The 22,446-nt window shown below is 34.3% G+C and overlaps 1 protein-coding gene across 1 annotated transcript; it reads right to left on the bottom strand.

The window, feature by feature from the left end:
• Positions 1–467: 467 nt before the first annotated feature.
• Positions 468–20,443, bottom strand: LOC128984576 (ras-related protein Rab-35-like). Its single transcript, XM_054403917.1, has 5 exons — positions 20,051–20,443; positions 13,623–13,797; positions 12,938–13,062; positions 7,983–8,107; positions 468–4,751 (listed from the first exon to the last, which is right to left on the bottom strand). The coding sequence occupies exons 1-5, from the start codon at positions 20,100–20,102 to the stop codon at positions 4,623–4,625; spliced, it is 606 nt and encodes a 201-aa protein (XP_054259892.1). The 5' UTR covers positions 20,103–20,443; the 3' UTR covers positions 468–4,622.
• Between the last annotated feature and the right edge of the window lie 2,003 nt (positions 20,444–22,446).

The raw sequence follows: 22,446 nt of genomic DNA, 5'->3' as shown, positions 1-22,446 counted from the left end.
GACATGCTAGGACTTTGAGTCCGCCTCTCCTCAGTGCAATATGCTGTATCTTGTCACTGAGTTATGTTTTTATCATTGCTACGAAGGATAGGACTGTCAATATATCTTCGTGTTTAATTAGTTCTCCATAATATGTTGCAAACTGTCCTTTTGTAGAACTGACAGCAAACATCGGATGAACCCAATATTGATTTCTCTTTCACTTAATGAGCCTGAGATAAAATTGCTAAGTCTTCAACTTCAATGTACATCTCCAGATTGAAGATTGGCATACATTCAAAGTCATGGGGGTGTTATTCCCTGACTGCAAGGTGTACAACAACGAGCAGTGGAAGTTTTGTCCTGGTTGTGGTCAGGCTAGTGTGCTATTGCTGTTTGTGTCTTGAGCCCCTTAGGATTGTGTAATGTAGTTTGAGAGTCCCTGGCGTAGAGCAACACTTGGTATTCAGACAACATAAAAATGCCATAAAATTATTTATTTGTTTCAACATGAATACATTTAGGGTCAGTTGATATGATATACAATCGAAAGCCTCACAGTATCAACAAAATATTCACATCTATTTGGAGAAACATTTAGTTTTCCTACATGTAAATGGGCAGTATTGCTTACGTTTGTGTACTTTTGTATCAAGCACAATTGAAACACGTACAATATTTAATTAAATCCCAAACTGAGCACAAACATAAGAACAAAATTTCAGGCGAATATTTATAGAATTTGTTACCATGTTTTATTTTAGCCCTCTAAAACATCTTGACACATTCGGTCACATCCAAATAATACATAACAACAATCCTTTTTAGGCCATTGGTTGATAAGAAAACCGACCTACAAAAGGGTTCTGTCTGGAAAACTTCATACCACCTACACAAAGTATTATTTACAGTTATTTATATATGTATAGATTTAATTACTACATGTATTTATAAAAATGGATACACTGTCATAAAATACAATTTCACACTGAATGGGAACTGTTATCCATACAAATCAACATCAACAATATATTACACACAGATAGAGAATCACAGGGCTGACTGAAAACACAAAATATACATGGTTAAAAAATCCCTTGACAAGATGAATGTGCTGGTTAAAATTCAAGAAGTAATTCAAAAGTTAAAAATGTGATGTTGACAGTAAAAATAAGAAAAATAATTATTGAATGTGGTTAAAACGACGTACTGGCATAACACTATTTTAAAATTATCAAGATTATTTACATATTAGAAATAAAACATCGACACAGGTAACGAATGTTATAATGAGTGTGAGTGGAAGTAAACTCATAAATACTTTGACCCCTTGCCTCTTTAAAATTAATGTTTCAACCGCTAAATAAACAGGTTATAGCTGTTTGGTACAGATCTCTAAGCTTAAACCCATGAATACCATGGTTGTAACAAAACAGTGATACTCATCAGGAAAAAAACTCGTTCTCTTGAGTCTGGCAAAATATTAACAAACCAGTTCACACTTTACTGGCATTATAGAAAAAAAACCTAACAAGGCTGAAAATAATGATACCAACCTTGCCACATTACAGCGGGTTTGTTATTGTATTTAGTGTGGTTAACTGCATACAGTTTTAATGGTATATAGTTCTATAAAATGTAGGAAACTAAACATGGATGGACAGTATTTGTTTGAAAATGAACTGAATGTCACAGCTTAGTAGTACATTGTGGAATGCTATGTTAATGCTCTATGAATTTCTCACAACCAAGATGGTTGAAGTATTTATTACCGATAACTTAGCTTAGTAAACTAACAAAATTGCATGTCAAATCAAAGGAACTTTGAAATGCCCATATCCTAGAGCATGAGGACCTTAATGCTATGTTAAGCAAAGACTTAGTAGTATCCTGTTGATTATTTCTCCAGCTTTATTTTTTAAATACAGTTTTTATTTAGAAAAAATTAAAATTTCTGAAAGGTACACATGTTGAAAATGGTTAGTTTGTATGTACGATATAATAAAAATTCATATTTAATTAAATATTATAAACTATTGGGAATGAGCATAAAATTTTAAAGTTCTTTTTGTTAAGTGAAACAATTTTGAATGTTGCAAACGTTTTTAATTTTCTTCAAATGGAATCAAATTTCTTAGAAGGTAAAAATGTATTTAAAAATGACTAAAACATTTTTTTTTTTACTTCTATTAGTTAAGCATTACATTCACGTTATTAGGCCCTTTAAAAGGAAGCAAATTTACTGTAAGTAAATTACATATCTCAAACTTATTAATTTACAATCCCAACATTTTTCAATTAATAGAATACAATTTTGTGATCCGGATTTGAAAAATATTTATAGGCATTAAAATCTTTAAGACATCTTCAGTGAACTGTATAACAAACTGAAACAATACAATATACCACTAAAACTTGTGCTAAAATGTATCTTTATAAAACGTTTTCTTTTCATGTATGCCACAAAAAGGTTTGCAATTAAATGAAGTAAACAAAAGGAAGGAAGTACAATGGAAGATTGTATAGCAAAATTGTCAGCTTGTCAGGAAATATCAGCAAAATCACAATCATCGCTTGTAAATAAAACACTTGGTTACATTAATATTTCAAGCACTTTAGTTTATCAGGTTTTTTATCGTTATTGTCTAAAATAGAGTCATGAACAAATTAATAAAAATGTACAACTATTAAGACTTGAAATTCTTTGTTACTGTTGTTTTAGGTTTAAGTGGTAATTAATCTTTGGAAAAACTCACTCTTAAAATGCAATGAATTATTAGGTATTTGAACTCCTGGAATTTGAAAAATAAATATCCTAGAACTTTCATGTATACAAAATTGACTGAGATCCTGAAATTTAAAATCTGTGAATTAACAAACTTTCCTGGTGTACTATTTTTTGTATTAATATTTATAAAAATATTTTATGGAAGTCCTGAAAATTGTATAGGCTAAAAATAAATATAAAGCCCTAAAAGTTTTAAGCTCTGGAGCCCAGCCCAGGGTAGGGTTAGTTAGCAGTAGATCTAAGAACACAACATTAACTAACTGTAGAACTGCCAATAAGAGAGAGAAAGGGTCTGTCTAAATTAAACATTTCCAAAATTAATACCTTTACCTTAAACCCTACTAGTTAACACTTGAACATTACGGATATCCTGACAAAACCTTCTACGATAAGCTCTGTTTTAAACCTGAACCAAGCTCTACAGTATATTGTAGGTCTCATCTCAAACAAATTTTTAAGCCTAGGCTAATCTTAAAAATAAGTTAATACTAATTTTACCTGGAGAAACCCCAGTTAAAATATGGTTATGAAAACCAAGATATTACAATAAAATAACAAAAATAAGTGATATGGTAAGTTTTAATTGTAGTTTTTGTGCTACTTTACAATCATACAACATTGAACACAAATAGAATATTTATTAAAATAAATGCTTAACACAATGATACACTGAAGCTACAACAAAGAAATGTATCTAAAATAGTACTTTATGCAAAATAGTTACAGTATTATGTAGCTATTCCAGTTTTAAACTGGGCCATGATTTTGTACTTTTAACGAGTAACAGGAAAATTCTTAAACCAAGGATATTTCACTTAAAGTGAGTAACTAAAAAGAGTGTTTAGAACAGAATACAGCTAAAGCTAAAATAAAATATTGTTGAAATGTAATCAGTACATTTTTAAAAAGTACTATTAAAATTAATTATTTTTTCATAATACTACAAACTATTGGGTATTATTAAGGAATGTAAATATATCTGATCTACACACATCAACGATGCAGAAAGTCCAAATGAAGCACAGGTTAAAATATAACTTTCAGCACTAACACTAAATTTTAAAGTAGGCTAGTTGTAATCCTAATTACAGATGCCAATATTGAAACTTAGACCTTTAAAAATAACATAAAAATTCTACTAATTTATTAATTTAGGAACGATAATATGTAGTTTCTAAGTTTACCAAATAGCCTAGTATTAAATAACATGATGGTCACAAGCATATTGCAAAGATGAGGGTTAAAACTCTAGGATAGTTTTAAAATTGTACTTCTGGTTTCATCAGGGGGAGAGCAGCAACTGTTTAAAAAAATAAACATAGCAGCCAACAGCATAATGTTTAGAACACTTGCGTAAGTAACTATTACAACTTTCACAGGTATATTTAAAAAATAATGAAGAAAACTCAACTACCATTAACTATCTAACTAAGTTTTAACATAAATAAAACCATGCTGGTTCTTAAAATGTCATTTCACTACCAGGTTATGTTGTTTCAAGAATATTATTATGAGGTCCCAAAAGCAGAGAAGTCCGATTCAAAATGCATGCAAAACTGAAAATCTAAATTTAGTACTAAGGGAGAAATCTACACCATAAAACTGTTGAGCAAAGGACCTCAAGGGTAGAATTGAGCTGGTAAAAATTTACAAAACGTGGTCCGTGCTCTGTATTGAACATTCAATACTTAACAACGCGATGTATTTATATATTACTTAAAACTAGAGCCTATACAGTTTTATGGCTTTCTCTTCTTTCCATAGATGTAACCACAATGAAAATAAAGCAAATAAAACAATCACTATACAAATACACAGGGGGCTATACAGTTGGAGTAATGCCAGTCAGAAGGTGCTAACAGCATTTTTGTCTCTTACTGGTTTTCGGCTTCCGTAGATTAACTGTATCACTATTCTGTCCGGCTTGTCGCTCCTTCCTTTCCTTCTTTGTGTGCAGGACTTGACGAGTGATTGCCATGAACATCTGAAAAGTCCAGAAATAAGTCAATAACTAACTGAGAGCCTTAAACTCAATTATTATAACCTAAAATAGTTTTTAAATTGCTATAGAAATAAAACCACCCTATTTATATTTATATTCTTTATTCAAATTGTTTTACAAAGGTGGTACAGTAGTAAATAATAACAGTTATGAATCAACCTAATGTTAAAATACTCGTCAGACGTGATTGATTTGATTTGTTATCCTTTTTTCCACTAAGAGGTAGTTTTGAATTTAGTACTTTACTTTAAACTATTAATGCACCTAGACATTCCATAATCAAAATCGTCGTAGTTGATGTGAGCCACCGACAGATTGTGCTGATCTAAATTACTGATTTCTGTTTAATAAAAGAACTTTTTTATCAAGTCAAACTGGTGGAACGACTTATTGTAAGCAAAAGCAACTATTATGAACCATCAACTATGTCAGCAGAACTCTTGAAAGTTGAAAGTACTACGAGTTAAATAGTAGTTTGCCCTAAAGATGGATAGCTGCTCCATGCGAAACATCGGCCTCTAGTTTCACTCTTTCAACAATGCGAGAATACTATTCTTTAGGTCTTTAGGGTCATCACCCAAAGACCTAGATTTGACAATAGCACCTACTCTTCAACTATCCGAATTTTACAATACTCTTGAGGAAGGCTCAGTCCCAAGTACTCGGAAAATTGATTCAATGGACGAAAGATATATAGCTATATTAAATTTGGTCCCTAGTATTTGTAAAGATTCAAAGTTTGTCTTTTACTTCGTAGATTAATCTGCCTTATAGGATTAACACGTTCGTTACCGCAATAGTAACTAGAATTGCTTGCGATCACGTTTCATGGTTTTTGATAATAATATAATAATAAAATAATAATAATAATAATATAATACAAAATACTATTTCATCAATTTAACCTATCAGTTTCGCTGAGAACTATCAAAATCTATAACAAGTTTCATTAGTAAAGATGTGGACATTACAAACATCCTTTGTATGGGTATTTTTCCTGTTAATGCTTGCCAATGTCATCTGGTGAACCCACCATTCTGGTTGAACCGAAACCAATCGACATTTTCTCAATCTTGACCAGATTTTACAGTTCAGGCAGAAATAATCCTGCATGGATCCGTGCGATTAGCAGATGTAACTTTTTAAAGACCAGCACACTGCTTTGAGAGAATTGCACAAATAGTGGTCACCATACCTTATGTTTGCTTTTTTTATTAAATTTTTTACATTTCACATAATTATGAAAAGCATTGTTTTCAAGCAAGTGTACATTCAACTATCTAAAAAAAATTCCAGAAGTAGTTGTTCATGCGTTTCGGGCGTTTATTGCTCGTCTTCATTTTCTACAAATATCAGGCAGTTTTTGAGAATGCATTCTGAAATTTTTCTTAATATGACTGCTCACCTTTACTACTTCCTTTGCCACTTTCTACGTCGTGGACCCGTTTAAGTTTGCCATTTATAAGATGAGTCCATGTTATTTGTTATAACCTTATTTAACTACGTAAATCAAATCTGTAAAATTCTGTACCTATTCAATCAGTGGTTGTTTCTAAATTGCGACTTAAATGTATACTTAAGACTTTCTCTGTATTATTAGTGGTCAGTGGTCGTCACCAGAATTTTTTCCTTTGTACTGTGTTTAGGTCGTGGCTTAATTTTAACATATGCTACGATTATTTGTTTTGCTTACATTTAAGTTGTTATTTTGTAACCATCATGGCAACCCATAAGGCCAATGTATAAATTTTAAAACTTTCAGTAACTTTTAAATTATATAGGCATTATGAAAAATGTAAATTGGTTTAGTTTAAACCTTCCAAACATTTGACTAAACAACCTTGGTAAGTTCATGGCTAAAATATGTTCAGCCGTTATTGAGTTAATGTGTTATAAAGTTTGCATTGAAGTCAATCTCAAAGAGCTCCGCTTTCTCTCCGCTCAATAAAATTTTAATTCATATGGACCAGCGACGTACATATGCGACAGTCGGTTTCTACCCATGGACTTCCGTCACAGAAATGCGACGGCTGGTCATCTACAGAGATGTCTGTCGCACATGTGCATCACTTGGTCTGTGGATATGATAATTAGTCATATGATAGTAATTGGCAAAACTGATTTTGCTTTGCTGCATCACGGGCCGGCAGTCTGTGTGTATTGCTAACCAAGTGACACCCGGTCTAGATGTGTAATATTAAAATGTACACCTCAGTCCGTGGCAATGATTGCAGTGTTGTATATATGTGGCGATCGGTGGCGAAAGTTTTAATGATCTCCTATACCTACTGTAGCCAAAGAGCAAATAGTCAGCTTTCCTGCGATTCCAACAATCCTGTAGCTTAATTTCTACTAATTGGATACTAGGCAATTTGAGATTCACACAATGCAAGTAATTTCAGATTCCCAGACCAGTCATAAAACCTCCACGGCCAGAATGTGATTTGTTTTTATTCTTGTCTTAAAACACTTGAGGTATCAGCATGAACCTCTTCAATTGATTATTACAGGACTAAAAGAGCTATATATTCTAACCACACCATGCTTAAGACAAGTGCCTTGGGAGCTGCTTGGTTTGTCATTCATCTTGAACAAAATTATCTCCAAATCACTTGTCACTCTTGCCCTACATTTTGCTGTGTCGTCAACCAATACAGGACACTGTAACTAACTACAGGGTGACCGAAAAGTCCCTTTACACTAAGGTAAATTAAATTTTTGTTTATTAAACCCATAGAAATCTATTTTAACCAGAAATTGTGGACAACACCAAGTGAACATCATTTTTAGTCCAAAACATCGGCATGCATACCTCCATTGTCTCGGCAAAGCTTGAATCGACTCCAAGTTTGTTAGCTAATTTGTTTCATCATTTCTGGGGTGACTCGTGCAAAGGCCGCCCTAACTCTCTACTGGGTGTCGACACGTTCTAGGGCTGTGGCAGTGGTTGGGAAGGGAGAGTGAGGCTTCATTCTCTCCCCCGATGTTGCCTTACTACTCACGTACGAATATTTGCTGATAAATCGTGTTTATAACAGTGTAATACGTACTGCAATATTGTGTAAAGGGACTTTTCCGCCACCCTGTATATAGGAGCAAATCTGTTGGGTGCTGCTATAATATATGAGCAGAACTGAACAAAGTGCTCAATGTAGTTAGGTGAAGGGTAGATGAGTAAATTTTAATTTTGGCTCAATGACCCTTTTGACTTACCTCTTCTACATTGATATTTTCCTTGGCACTGGTCTCAAACAGTTGGATTCTCATCTGATCAGCAAATCGCTGCGCATCCTCCGTCAAAACCACTTTCCTGTCTGGCGCATCGTTCTTGTTTCCAACTGGAATAAAAAATTATTAGTTAGAGGGATATTACTCTTCAAAATAACAGGATATTTTCATGTTGTAGCTTAACTTTTAAATGCTAGAGGGATATTTTTTAAGTAAGAGCCGTTTTTGCGTAGAACTCTGTAGATCGAATGTACTAAACAACGAGGCTCCTTGCCGCTTTCTGGCATTATTTGTGAACGTAATGAATAAGAATAAGAATAAGAATGTTTTATTGCCGTTACACTGGTTTACATGCAAGGCACAGTCAAGGAAATGTCTTAGAACTAAAGGTTTTACCTTAGGTTTAATTTAACATCATTTATGAAGTCTATTTCTCTATATGGACACAGATTTAACAGGTAGTTTTTAAGTACTATTTTAAATTTAAAACAATTAAAACATCTTATTCTATTAGGTAACATATTATAATACTGTTTGGATTTTTCAATAAAACTAGTAGCTGTGGCGCTGTATCGACACTGTCTAGATATAAAATTGCAGCGGTTTCGTGTGTTGTAACTGTGTACATTTTCATGTGTGTCTGATTTACTAAAACTATTTTTTGCAAACACAAAGCAGTCTAAAATATACATTGCTTGTACAGTTAAAATATTAGCCTCCCTAAATAATGGTTTACAGTGTGTACTAAAATCAACATTGTACACGATTTTTATTGCTCGTTTTTGCAATGACAAAAGTTTTTTTTTTATAATTACTACCTCACCATACAATTGTTCCATAACTTAGATGGGAATGTATATGTGCATAGTAAATGCATTTCAAGGTATTAAAATCTACACTGTTCTTAAGCATGTTTATTATAAATATTCCTTTGTTAAGTTTTTTAGCTGTATAATCAATATGAAACCGTTTGCAGCTCTGTTGCTGCGTGTACATTTTGCTGTGTGCTTAAAAATTTTTTAGGATTATGACAGAGAAGTAAGATACAGAGGGTACATTGAATGGTACACTTAAGTGGTGTCTAGCACCAGTCCCTAAAATATCTAGAGCAAATTATATTCATCATCCCATTCTGCTCTTCCTCCCTCCCTCGCCATCAAATACTACAGCGTTCACATTGTAGGATCACCCTGTGTGCTACAACTACTGTTAAAAAATGGTGTGGCCATCGCAGTTCTGGCTATTCCTTGCTCACAAGTACATTTCCTTTCCGCCCCACCATACCAGAGCTAAAGGCGCACGATTGTCCCATAAGCTTGAATCCTCAGGATCTCACTTCTCTGTGGAATTATTGAATATCCCGCCACGTATGAGGTATAGCGCAAGGTGTAGAAATTGGCTGGTGATTTTTTAAATGGCCATGAAAATGTTCATTTTGAAAGGAGTTATATTTTTGATGGGTAACTAGACTTCTCACAAAAGACTACAAAGTAAACAGTTTTTCACAGCTATTCGTATGCTCCATAACCCATTTCCGCAGTTAACCCTCGCTTATGTATATACAGTAGAACCTCGCTAATTCGAACCTTGATAATTCAAAATCCTCTATAATTAGAAATGTTTGTCTATTACCCTCAGAAAACCTCCAAAATTAGAAAAATAATATACCGATAATTCAAAGTGATCTTTACGCTTTAGGCAGCCTCTATAATTTGAATTTGCACATACCCAAGCCTCTACAATTTGAATTTATTGCCGTAATTCAAAGTGTTACCCACAATTCGAAGTCAACCTCTACAATTCGAACTGTGTTACCTTAAGCCTCTGCAATTCGAATAACCGACAAAAGATTATCCTGTTGAAACATGAACTGACGCTCTTATTGATCTTCCCACAGTTAGCTCATCAGTCTCCAATCGTTTTATATGCAACGTAGACGTCTCTAACTGTCAGTCTCAGATTTTGTTAGGCCTAATTGATTGTTAGTTGATGAGTATTAGTGCAGTGAGCAAGAATGAGTGCTAAGAAGTACAAATCCTTAACCTTGGCAGAAAAACTTAAAATAATTGATGAAGTGAACAGTGGTGGAAAACGTAAAAAGGATATAGCTGAAGAGTATGGTATCCCCGCCAGCACATTATCTACGATCCTTAAACAAGAGGAACTAGATAGGCAACGAATGGAGGCAGGTAATTTTTAAACAATAAGAGAGTAAATCCGAATTTCCTGAAGTGGAGGAATGCCTGATAAAATGGTTTAAACAATGTAGGGACCATAACGTAAGTGTAAGGGGGCCAATCCTCAAAGAAAAAGCTGAAGGTTTTGCCAAATCATTAGGCCATGATAATTTTCAAGCAAGTAATGGTTGGTTGGAGAAATTCAAACAAAGAAATGACATTGTTTTTCGTAAGGTGTGTGGAGAGAGTGCAAGCTTTGATGACAATGTATGTAAAAACTGGAAAGAGGAACTAAAAACAATATGGAAAGACTATGATCCTAAAAACATATTTAATGCTGATGAAACGGCCTTGTACTACCAATGTCTTCCCGATAAAACTTTAAGTAACTTTCAAAAACGAAAAATGTCATAGTGGTAATAACAGTAAAGTTCGAGCAACACTTTTGCTAGCGAGTAATATGACAGGAACCCTAGCGAGTAATATGACAGGAACAGAAAAGTTAAAGCCGTTTACGATCGGTAATTACAAAAATCAAGAGGTTTTCTTGGTGTTAAGTCATTTCCTTTTGAATATGACGCAAATCCAAAAGCATGGATGAATAGTTACCTTTTTGGGCAATGGTTGCTTAAGCTAGACAAACAAATGAGAAATGAAAAACGTTAATTCTTTTATTCATTGACAACTGTACTGCACATAACGACATCCCAAAGCTTGACGCAATCAAAGTTCAGTTCCTTCCTGCCAACACAACGTCAAAACTTCAACCACTGGACCAGGGAATTATAAAAAATGTCAAGACTCTCTACAGGAAAGAAGTTGTAAGACATATTTTATCAAATATCGAAGAAGAGAAAGCCATCGTTCCAATCAATATCCTACAAGCGATGAGAATGGCAAACAAATCATGGGAAAATGTAACCCAAGAAACAATTGCTAATTGTTTTAAAACGTGTGGATTTGTAAATGGAGAAACTGAACCAGACATTGTCACAGTTACACCAAATCCTGTTGAAGATCTAATCGAGAGCGAATGGAATACCGTAATGACTCACTGTAATGTAAATGAATAAAATGTTTTTGTGAAATCAAAAATTGAAAGCAATTTGACCCCCGACAGCCACTCTTGAATTTTTGACTGATTAGGCCACTTTCAAGCTAAAAAACACTATTGCAAACTAAACTCCTGACACTAATGAAACAAGAACGAGATTATTACTTTCTTTAAACCTATAAAAACATCCACAACATTTGAAGATTTCGTTGAAGTCGACAACGATGTAGCAGTCGCCGGAACGTTGACAGAAGACGAGATAGTGGCGGCATTGGCCGACAGGGACGAGGCAGAAGTATTTTCAAGGCAGTCAGAAGTTAATTTGCGATAAAGAGCTGAAAGAACGTGTTACCTCATGGTTGACTACACATGCGACAACATTCTACAAGGAGGGTATTTACTCAAACTTGTACCAAGGTATGATAAATACCTCTAAAATCACGGGAGTTATGTTGAAAAGAGTTGTAGATTTTATTTAATAAATTTGTTTCCTGTATCTGTACTCGTTATTCTTTTATTTTAAAACGAAACTTACTTTCCGTACCTACCTCGTAGAGTGAAGGTTTATAATAGTTTTGGAAAATAGATGGACTTGACTAGAATAGCTGTGATTTCATTTGATTTCCTATTTTTAAAACACATTTTAATAGTATATTATGCAACAAGGTTGGGAAGTAGGTGTTTACGGTTGAAGCATGATATGCAGGATTCCATATGAGTGTGGTAAACACCTTCCCGGAGAGTTGTATTGTATTCCTTCTTCCTTTACTTATTCGCTAAGAGCTTTGTCGCCCAAAAAAAAATAAAACGTTTAGCATTTTTACTATGGTGAGAAAAATCTGGTATGCTTACATTTACAGGGTGTCTACTAAATCTAGTTTGAAAAATTCAAGGAGTTTTCCATGAGAATTCAAGACAAATTCCTGAATTTTAAGAACTACTATCGGAACCCTGGAACTTTAAGCTAGGCTATATCGCGCCTTTTGATAGAAAAAAAAAAATCAATTTTTTTTAAGAAATCATCATTTTAGTCACATGCATTTAACTAATGTATTTAAAAAAATTTAGGTCTACTTCAGAAATAGTAAATAGAAATTGTATTAGGCCTAACTTATTTACTTTTTTTAATTGGTAGGCACTATAACATTGAAACAAAACTTTTCCAAGGAATAATAATATTTAAAACATTATACAACATATTAAACATATATACAACATATTAAAACGGTATTACTGGTAGGTAAAGCGACACTAGTTATCGTCTCCCGCAATCGCAGCAATACCTGTGACCCCGGTCACAAAAACCTTTTGCGGTTTCTGCGACCCCGATAATCATCTCGCCGCGATCACGGCAATACCCGTTAGCATATTTTGCGGTTTTGGCGAAACTGATAATCGTTTCCCGTGATCGCAGCAATAACCGTTGAGCATATTTTGCAGTTTCGTTTCCCACGATCACGGCAACACCCGTGAGCATATTTTGTGGTTTCGGGGATACCGATGATTGTTTCCTGCGATCCTGGCAACACCAGCGGTGGGCTTTTGATTAAACATCGTTTCTGATGGCCAGGCTTCGGATTCCCAGAGGTTTGGGTCAATTCCTGGAGTTTTCTAGGATATTTCAAGGTAAGATCAAATTCCCGAAGGTTTCCTGGTTTTCCCGAATTTCCCGGAGGGTAGACAGCATGAATATCAATAATATGTCCTACCTAATATCCTGTTCACAACTTCACAGTTTTGTTCTATTTCGTGAAGCCATCGCTTGACGTTGGCAAAAGATTCACCACTGGTCACATCATAAACCACAATCACTCCATGGGTTCCTCTGTAGTACCTGCGATATAACAGAAAACACTTACAAATTTGATATTGCATAGTAATAAAATAATAAAGGATTGTTTTTTGAGAGATTGTTACGGGAATTTTCTATTAGGGTTATTAAAAATAAGTTTTCATGACATTAACTCAGGTGTGAAAGTACCTTAAACATAACTGGATCAGTGCACAAACTCAGCCAAAACAGGGAAATCACAAAAGAAACACAACATAGAGAACTGTATAGTCCGGTATTCAAAACAAGAAAAATTCACAAATTTTTCATAGCCATTACAAACATTTTGTACAGTTTGCAAGGTTTCCTGGTTGGCTGGACAATAAAATGTCAACAATTGCTCAAAATCTTTGGGGTAAACAGCAAATGTGTAATTAATGATTTGGATTAGTCTGAGGACAGTACATTTAGAATTTTACACTTAATCTATGCCCAAAATGGGTATATACCGGTAGGCAAAAATAGCCTACCTAATTAGACTTAATTTCCCATTGACAATTTCACATTTTCGTTCTACCACAAACCAAATGGACAAAAATGTTGAAGGAACTGATTTAACTTACGTAGATGTTATCGTGCGAAACCTCTCCTGCCCAGCTGTGTCCCAGATTTGCAGTTTGACTTTTTCTCCGTCAACCTCCACAGTTCGGATCTTGAAGTCTACACCAATGGTAGTTATGTAGTTGCCGGAGAATGTGTTATCTGCAAACCTCACTAGCAGGGAACTCTTCCCGACATCTGCAAGAAGATCTTGATTTAAAATTAATTCAACTATATGTAGGCTACTAATCACCAAGAAAGAGCCCTTTTTCAACAACTAAAAGCACCCTTGACTTAGTATTAATTTTTAACAAGATTTACTAAAATGTCGTCATTAAAATCTACGTCATCAAAAACTTACTTGATTAGGTCCTAGAGAAATCCAGTTTTGAAAGATTAATTTTGTTCTATTAATTCAGCAGAGGCCAAAAAGCAGGACGTGTTTCTTGATACGGCTGCCTGTTTGATTTGGTGACGCACACACAGAAAACCAAGAAATTTTGGGTTAACCTTCTCTTAAGGCGAGAACGAGATATAGTGGAAGTGACATGTTGCTAGATTTAAAAGACGATGACATGGATCCTTTGTCGAGTGAGTTAAGGTGTGACAGGAGCTTCAAGAATTTCCTAAGAATGGCTAGTTTTGACTAAATATTTTATTCAAATGATAGGTCACCAAATTTTTAAAAAGGACACCAGCTATCGGAAAGCAATACCAGTTAAGAGTCTACATCACCCTGCGTTTTGGGGATATGACCTTGGGGGGAATGTGTTGAGGACGGGCGGGTAGCGCAGGGTCATTATGCGCGCCATTCTGAAAACATCGAAAGCACATGACTACTAAATCGACACGTCATTGATTCATCTGCCGCCTGAACCAAGTTTTGAAAAAGGCTAGTAGCGAAGTAGCCTCCGACAAAACATGTAAATTTCGTCCCCCGTTTCGGAGGCTGTTTTTCAACAGATTTTCTTGAAATTTTGTTTCAATGTAGTTGAATAGTTGTATTAGAGCTCTTTTACCTCAAAAGGTTGAAAATTAAAAAAATAATTAGTTTTATCAGTGTCTAAAAGTGACTCAATTTACATTACTTTAAGATTTTTTTATACTTATATTAGTGATTTTCTTGGATATATCATGTATGAGGGCCCTAGAACCAACATTAATCTGTAAGGGAAAAAAGTTTTAACATTATATCTTCTCACATTCAACCCGGAGCAAGGGCATGTTTTTATGTTTTCGCAGGGGTGAAGAAGACTCTTAAGGAAATGTTAGCAGACACATTTGTTGATAACAATTGTTATTAACATTCTGGGAAGATAAAAGAATGTTACCGACTCTTGGTGGGTAACAACATTTTTGTTAGAAACACCGGATTTGTGTTAATAACACGATATGTTGCTGACAAATTACACACATTTTCTAAAAGTTATCAACAAAATGTTATTAAATCCGTAGTTAACATGACTTAGGTGGCAACATGTTAAAAACAAAAGTTACAAGGAAAAAAAATGTAAATAACATTTGTTAGTAACTTTTGTTAATAAAATACGGTAGTTGATAACATTTGTTGATAAATACAGTGTAAACACGGCTTTACATTACAACGTACCTACGTATTTAATAGTAGTTAGGATATTATAACGTTATTAGTCCGGAAAATAGGTGCTTACCATACGAGTAGGTCTACAGTAAACACATTTTCAACGAGTGACGTAGGGTACAATATTTTTTGCCATACTACTCTAAACTCAAAAAATTTTTTCCAAACTGCACACATTTGTTATATATTCCCACCGACTAAAGGACTCAACAATCGTTACTCAACTTCTAAGAGAGGTTGTTTTCGTTTATTGATTCGTTGACTTATTGCCAATTATAATCAGCTGGTGTCCGGTAAAAGCTCATTACAGAACAGTAGTAAGTAATAAAACCCCATTTTATTAAGGAGGCAGCAAACAGCTGTTTTGTGGACTAATTTCATGCGTGGAAAGTCTATAAACAGTATAGTGTGGCGAAAAAATACATTACTCATGATACCGTACCAGTAGGCCTACCTAAAAAGTAAATCATCAAAACTAAAGAATTGAACTGTTCATTCCTGGTAATGAGTTTATAGCAAATGTTACAATTTATAAGTTTAAGTAGGCTTAAAATATTCTAATGCATCATGATTTTTTCAAATTTATAGTTTTTCATTAGTTCTGCTTTTTATGGAAATCATTGGGATATCAAACTAACCATACAGATTTTCTGGAACACCGAACAATGCCTACTGAAAAATATATTTTCTAGTGGGGAATTTTTATTGTAATTGTAATATTTACAACCAGTAAAAAAAACCATTAAAATCATCATTAAATCATCTCTATGTGTGCATTTTGTGAGTAAAACAACAAAATGACCTTAAAGTAAACAATGACACACTATCCAATACAGCTGATGTTATGTGCAAAGCAAGTTACAATTCTCTGGTTGGAAGGTCAACATGATGATAGATGATTCAGGAGGGGTCTAACTAAACTATGCCTACTAATTGGTTAAACGGTTGTGTCTCTTCCTCACTCTACCGTCCCTATCGTATTGATGTGGTTGATGTGACAAAGCCAAATTTACAACATTGTAGTTTAATTTTAGTTTAACCCTCCGAGTGTCCCTTGTTTTGGCCTTAATGTCTGCCTATTTTTTGCTCATTTGCAAGGTTTTATTAAAACGGATCTGAGAAGCTTGAAAACAATGTTAATTATACTGTTCTATATACCATTTTGTTTGGAAAATCATGGGCTTCAATATTATACCTACATAGAACATAAGGAACATTTGTTTCAAAAAAATTGTTTAGGTAAAAAAAAATATTTTGAAAAATTTTCAAAAAAAAATAAGTTCGCGCTCAATGAAATTGTATAAATTATAGGCCTATAAATATTTGTTCTAAATTTTATGAGGATTACAAATATATAGTAATATAAGGAAGTAGATTTGCAAATAAATAAGTTATGGGCAAAAAACAGATTTCAGTACATTGCGCTTAGCTAAGAATGCATAGCCTAACCATAGCTAGGAATCTGGCTGATAATTTACATCAATATCACTACCTACTTCTTCAGGATCATCAACCAGCCCTTCAAAATCACTTAAATCTTCTTATAATGCACCACGTATATCACTACTTTTGATTTTTAACACTAAAACAATGATAAACGTAATAAAACACATCAGTCATCGGTCCGAGGTTAACCGAGCTGTTTACAAATACGCACGTCAGCTGTCTGCTACAATATTTTCGGAACTAAAATGAATAGCGCTTAGAGACAGACCTCCGGAGAAAGCTCTGAATCTGTCAAATAAAACGATACCTAACTCGATCCAGTTCAATCCGATTTTGTCAGTCATAGAGCCTTCGCCGTAAACAGTGTTTGTGAGTCAACAGTGCTGGAGAGTTAAGTAATGTTCAATGTCTCATTGTTTTATTAAATATTATTGTCAAAATTCCCACACTGTTAATGAATTATAAATATTGCTAAATCCCCCCACAAGATGGCTACAATAAAAAGTATGGCCAAAGTATTGTAGACCAAAATTGGCATTAGCCAATTATTACAATAAACAATCGATGCTTAGCTAAACCATGAAGTAAAGGGTTTTAGTTCTTAACTATTTTTAGGTGCAATGAATGAAAAAGACATAGTAGGCCTAACGAATTATATAGGCCTATATAGACATCTCTATATTTTAGCTAAATTTTAAAATCTGAGCTTTATAATGAATTATAAACTTTAACAAGCTGTGCATCAAACATATTTTATTTTTCAAGGATTTGATTTTTAACAGTTACTTTCACACATAGCCTGGTCTAATAATTTTTATAAACTAGGTGAATCTTTGGCTAACAATTTATAACAATACATAGTCCTGTAGACTAACAACTAGATAGGAATCAGCTATTCTCTTCCAAGTTGACAGAGAAACAGCAGCTGACCTTTTAACACCCTTAAACTTTGATTTTTAACATGTTAACAGTTTTACAATTCTGTGGTCCTTTTAATGCCTTTTTCATCGTATCAAAAATCATAATCTCTGACCCTTGATTCTTTGTTAAATTATAACAATGAGTCATAAGTTTTAATTTAAATTTATTTTAAATTTTGAATCATAAAGGGCCTAGCAAAACTCCACCAGTTATAAAGGTGTTTTATAAGAGTTTATCAAAGCAAATGGTATTTTTTGCACGTTTTCTTAAAAGAAAATTGTACCTATAGAAAAGGTTGGAATTTTCTACTAGGTACTCATGCAATTGGTTTAATGCTTCCATGTACAACACTGATTTAAAGTTTTGATAGCATAACAATTATGACTAAGACCCAAATAAACTTGTTTTCTTAGCCATAGTATTCATCAAAAAAAGGGTTTTAAAAAACCATTCTTACATTCCAATTACAAATTTTAAAATCAAATTATTTGAGAACAACTTAGACTATTCACAATGTGCACATTGACTGTTCTCAAAAATCAAACCTCTTTCTCCCTCAGATTCTAAAAAATTCATTGCAAACATCAGTAAGTTAGATTAAGATCTCTGTTCTATGTTAATATGTCATAGGTAGGTACCAATTTTTTTTCTATTTAATTAATTGTCTGTTTCTATAAAAATTGAAAGTTACAGATTAAACATAGACAAAAATAGACTAGCCTAATTAATATGAATTGTTGATACATGACACACTTAGGCTACTTAAGTTAGGCTACTGACGACATGATAACTTATACAAGCTACTAAGTAAATATAATGTTAGGCAACAATTCAGAACATTCATCAACTATTAGCCTATGTTGAGGAAATATAAATATAGAACTAAGTTAACAATATAGCTAATACCGGTATAGCCAACAGTTACAATTTCAGAACTTAAGTTAATTGGCAAATGAATAGCCTAGGTACCAATTTAAAGTTAAATTTACCTTTATAGAAATAGCTTAGTCAAGGACTATTAGGACTTGGTTACGATACGAGCAGTGAGTGACAGGGACGGCACAGCTTTGACATCGGTCCAACCTTAATCTAGGCCTACTTGAAATTGAATTGGTGGCTACAGTAGGCTACGTCTGAGTGGCAAATAACAGGCGAAGGGCAGCGGTACCGGTACCAAGACAAATTAATAAAACCTAACCGTTTATGACTACCGGTACCGTACCGGTAATGCAAACATTGGTTTTAGTCGTTCAGCTGTTCTTTGCATTGGATGACTTCAGATTTGTCCAATAAAGTATCAAGGCCTTAAAATCAACAATACTGTGGTTGGCCTACAGCTCTTTAGAGCACTTGTATGAATGGCATGATTTTACAACTGATTGTAACAATGTTAGTTACTGAAATTGGGTGGATTTGGTTTCCCTTATGTTTAAAAGGTTAACATTGGTTGGGTTTGAGGTGACGTACAAGTTAATGTAGGTAGCCTACATGGGACAAACCAAAATTGTCTACATAGTCTAATCATTATGTCACCCCAGACATGATGGAGGCTTTACTGAGGATTTTCAGACTAATTATTTAGGCCTACTGGTGGCAGCAAGTCTAGGCCCTAACTTACCCGTACTAAAAAACTTTCAAAAATTTAAATTTCCGGTAACAAACCGAAAAAACCTTTAATATTCCATTTCACCGATCTAGGATAGGCTTACCATTTGAGTTGATACTCTGCATTAGACAAAACAAAGGCTAACCCTATATTTACCCATAATTTCATCCTTGATAAAGCCTAAATTAGAGGGTAGCCTAGGCCTATAACTTAGGCTAACTTATTAGCCTAGTTTCAATTTGTTCCTAGGGGATCGTACACATCAGTATCATACACCAACCAAACCAAGGATCTATCACTCAAGATGTAGGCTAATGTAAGTTAGCAATCCGCCCTGACCTTAAAGAAATATTAGGCATAACTTAGGGCCCTAAGTTATTAGCCTAGACCTATATGAAAAATAACTTCAAAATTGCAGGTTTGCTAACAAAGATTGAAATGAGAAACAAATATGGCATGTAGGCCTATCATTCAACTATTAAACTTCGCCTATACTAGGTTTTATTTTATGTTGATTGTAGCCTACATTTAGAGGTTAGAATCTTGATTCAGGGTATCTTCATTTTTTGATAATGAACCATTTAAACAAATGGAATAAAGATAAAAAGCATCAACGTAGATTAAAGAGGCATTTAAGTCTAACCAGCAAATTATTTTCACTAGCAGTTTCTAAGTACAATTATATTTAACCTAAAAATAAGGTGGAGCATAAGCCATAATGACAGTTGAATGTATGTTAAGCCTATTTTAAAAACTACAAAATAGTTTTAAGACCCATGTTGTTATGGTTTGCTGTATCAGAATCTTTTGATAAACGAACGAATAAGTGAGAAGTGTATAAAGTAAAACTTATTACCAACTATTAGGCTACAACTTACCACTGTCTCCTATTATTAACAGTTTGAACAGATGGTCGTATTCTCTTGCCATGACTAACAATTACTACACAGATTTATCTCTAAGCGGGCCAAATTTAAGAACACATTATTTAAACTATTCAATTTTTATGAAATTCTGTTATGTTATGATTCACCAAGATATCGGACATTATTCCACAAAATGCATGATGAGTGAAGTATAATTTTAATTATCATAAAATCAGTCTTCCCCTCATTATTAAATATTTCCTGTTCACTATAAGTTATTACAAATTTACATTAATTATGAACCTTATACGTTTTATATTAAATATTCAGATAGTCCACAATTTTATGTAATTGAAAACAATATACTATAATCACCCCTTTCAACTTTAACAGTTCAACAAAATAATTGCAATTTTCTGCAATTGCATTGCAACCAACTGTGACGAATATGACTAAGAAGCTAGTAGCATAGAGTATGAACACTATTATATAAAAAAGTTGTTGTATACATATAAAAGAGTTTGATATATGAAAGTTTTAAATTGACATCCCACAGTATATACATAAATAAATGGATTAATAAAAGTATCTATTATGCACATTAAAATGTAGTAAAATGAATTAGTAACGTCTTTAATCAACTATTTGCGGCCGATTTACCGAATAGGCAGGGTGGGTAGGCAAGTGCCTGGGGCGCGAGGCAATTGGTTTTTGGGGGGCGCCAAAAAATTAGGAAATAAATAAAATGGTGGTTGTATTTGCATGCGATCGCGGTAAACTTTTGGTAATCCTTCGCTGCCGTGTGGACATTGTAATCGTCTCCCGCAATTGCGGAAAAAGTTAATGATATCCTTCAGTATGAAGATTATTACAGTCTTCCGAGATGGCGGCAAAATTCTGAATGTTTTCCCGCGGTCGTGTAGACATTATCATCGTCTTCTGCGGTCGGGGCCAAATTATGACTGTTTCCTGTGGTCGTGAAGACATTATATCATCGTCTTCTGCGATCAGAGCCAAATTCTATGATCATCCCTTGAGGCTGTGAAGACATTATTACAACGTCTCTGGCGGTATTATGGACATAATAATCGTCTCCCGCGATTGTCTCAAATTGGTAATCATCTGCCGTGGTCGTGTGGAAATCATCATCGTCTACGGCAATTGCGGCAAAATTCTGACTGTTTCCCGCGGTCGTGTAGACATTATGATCGTCTTCTGCGATCGGGGCAAAATTCTGATCATCCCTTGGGGCTGTGAAGACATTATTACAACGTCTCCCGTGGTCATGTAGTAGACATAATAATCGTCTCCCGTGATTACGTCAAAATGGTAATCATCTCCCGTGCTCGTGATGAGATCATCATCGTCTTCCGTGACTGAGTCGATATTCTGACATCATTTATATCTATATATTTTCCAGCTGCCCAAGAAGCAAAAATCGTTAGCAAAATTAATCGTTGGCCCAACGTTTTTGTCAATCGTTGGCCAACGGTATGTTTTGGCACTCAGTCTTACGGTTGGCCAACCAACCAATTTTTGAGGAAGGGCCAACCATCCCATTGGGCCTAAACATAAAAACACAAAATAATAAAGATTTTGTATGAAAAGCATATGAGTTGAGTAAATTGATTAAATAGTTCATAAAAACTTATTTTGGAAAAAAACGAGATAAAATTATTTGGCCGGAACGGGTCTCGAACCCTGTACCTTCGCCTTGTGAGCCTCACGCCTTACCTCTGAGCTAACTGTGCTTGTTGATATGAGTGTTTTCAAGTGGTAAAAGAGTAGCCGACAGGTGCAATGGTCACAATACTTAAAATATTTTTGATGCTACAGTATATGATTCTGTTAAGGCCTGGTTCCACAGGATGCGGAATCTCCGCCGTGCGGTGCGATTTTTTCCGCTGCGGAATTAAAACGACACTGGTTTAATGGAGTTCCCATGTATGCGGTTCCACTGACTTGCGATTCCGCATCCCGAAATTTCCGTTCCGCATGGCGGAGAAATCATACTGGTCTGAGAGCAGTAGCAGTGCGGATTCCGCCAGCGGAGAAGACTCATCAAATATTGTGACCGTGCAGTTTCATTATGTCTTATGCTGTAAAAAGAGTTATAGATGAACAATTATAAAATAACACCTATAATCGCAACACCGATTTTCAACAAACTTACTGTTAAAATATATTGTTATAATACATTTGACATAAACTGTCGAAAATGGTAGACCTGACGAACAATCCTGAGATGTTTGGGTATCAAGTGTTAAACGGGATCTCGTGATTGAAACGCCTTAAGTTTTGTTAAATAAATAGCAAAAATAGGCCCCTTCACTGTCTCGATTCTTAAATATGTCACTTCGATCACTGTGACTTGACACTAACAAAGATAAAAGATCAACAACATCATC

The sequence above is a fragment of the Macrosteles quadrilineatus genome, unplaced genomic scaffold (genome assembly GCF_028750875.1).
Source record: "Macrosteles quadrilineatus isolate MER2022 unplaced genomic scaffold, UCM_ALF_1.0 Scaffold_1__1_contigs__length_201487025, whole genome shotgun sequence".
Taxonomy (NCBI): domain Eukaryota; kingdom Metazoa; phylum Arthropoda; class Insecta; order Hemiptera; family Cicadellidae; genus Macrosteles; species Macrosteles quadrilineatus.
This window is presented reverse-complemented; position numbering and strand designations above follow the sequence as displayed.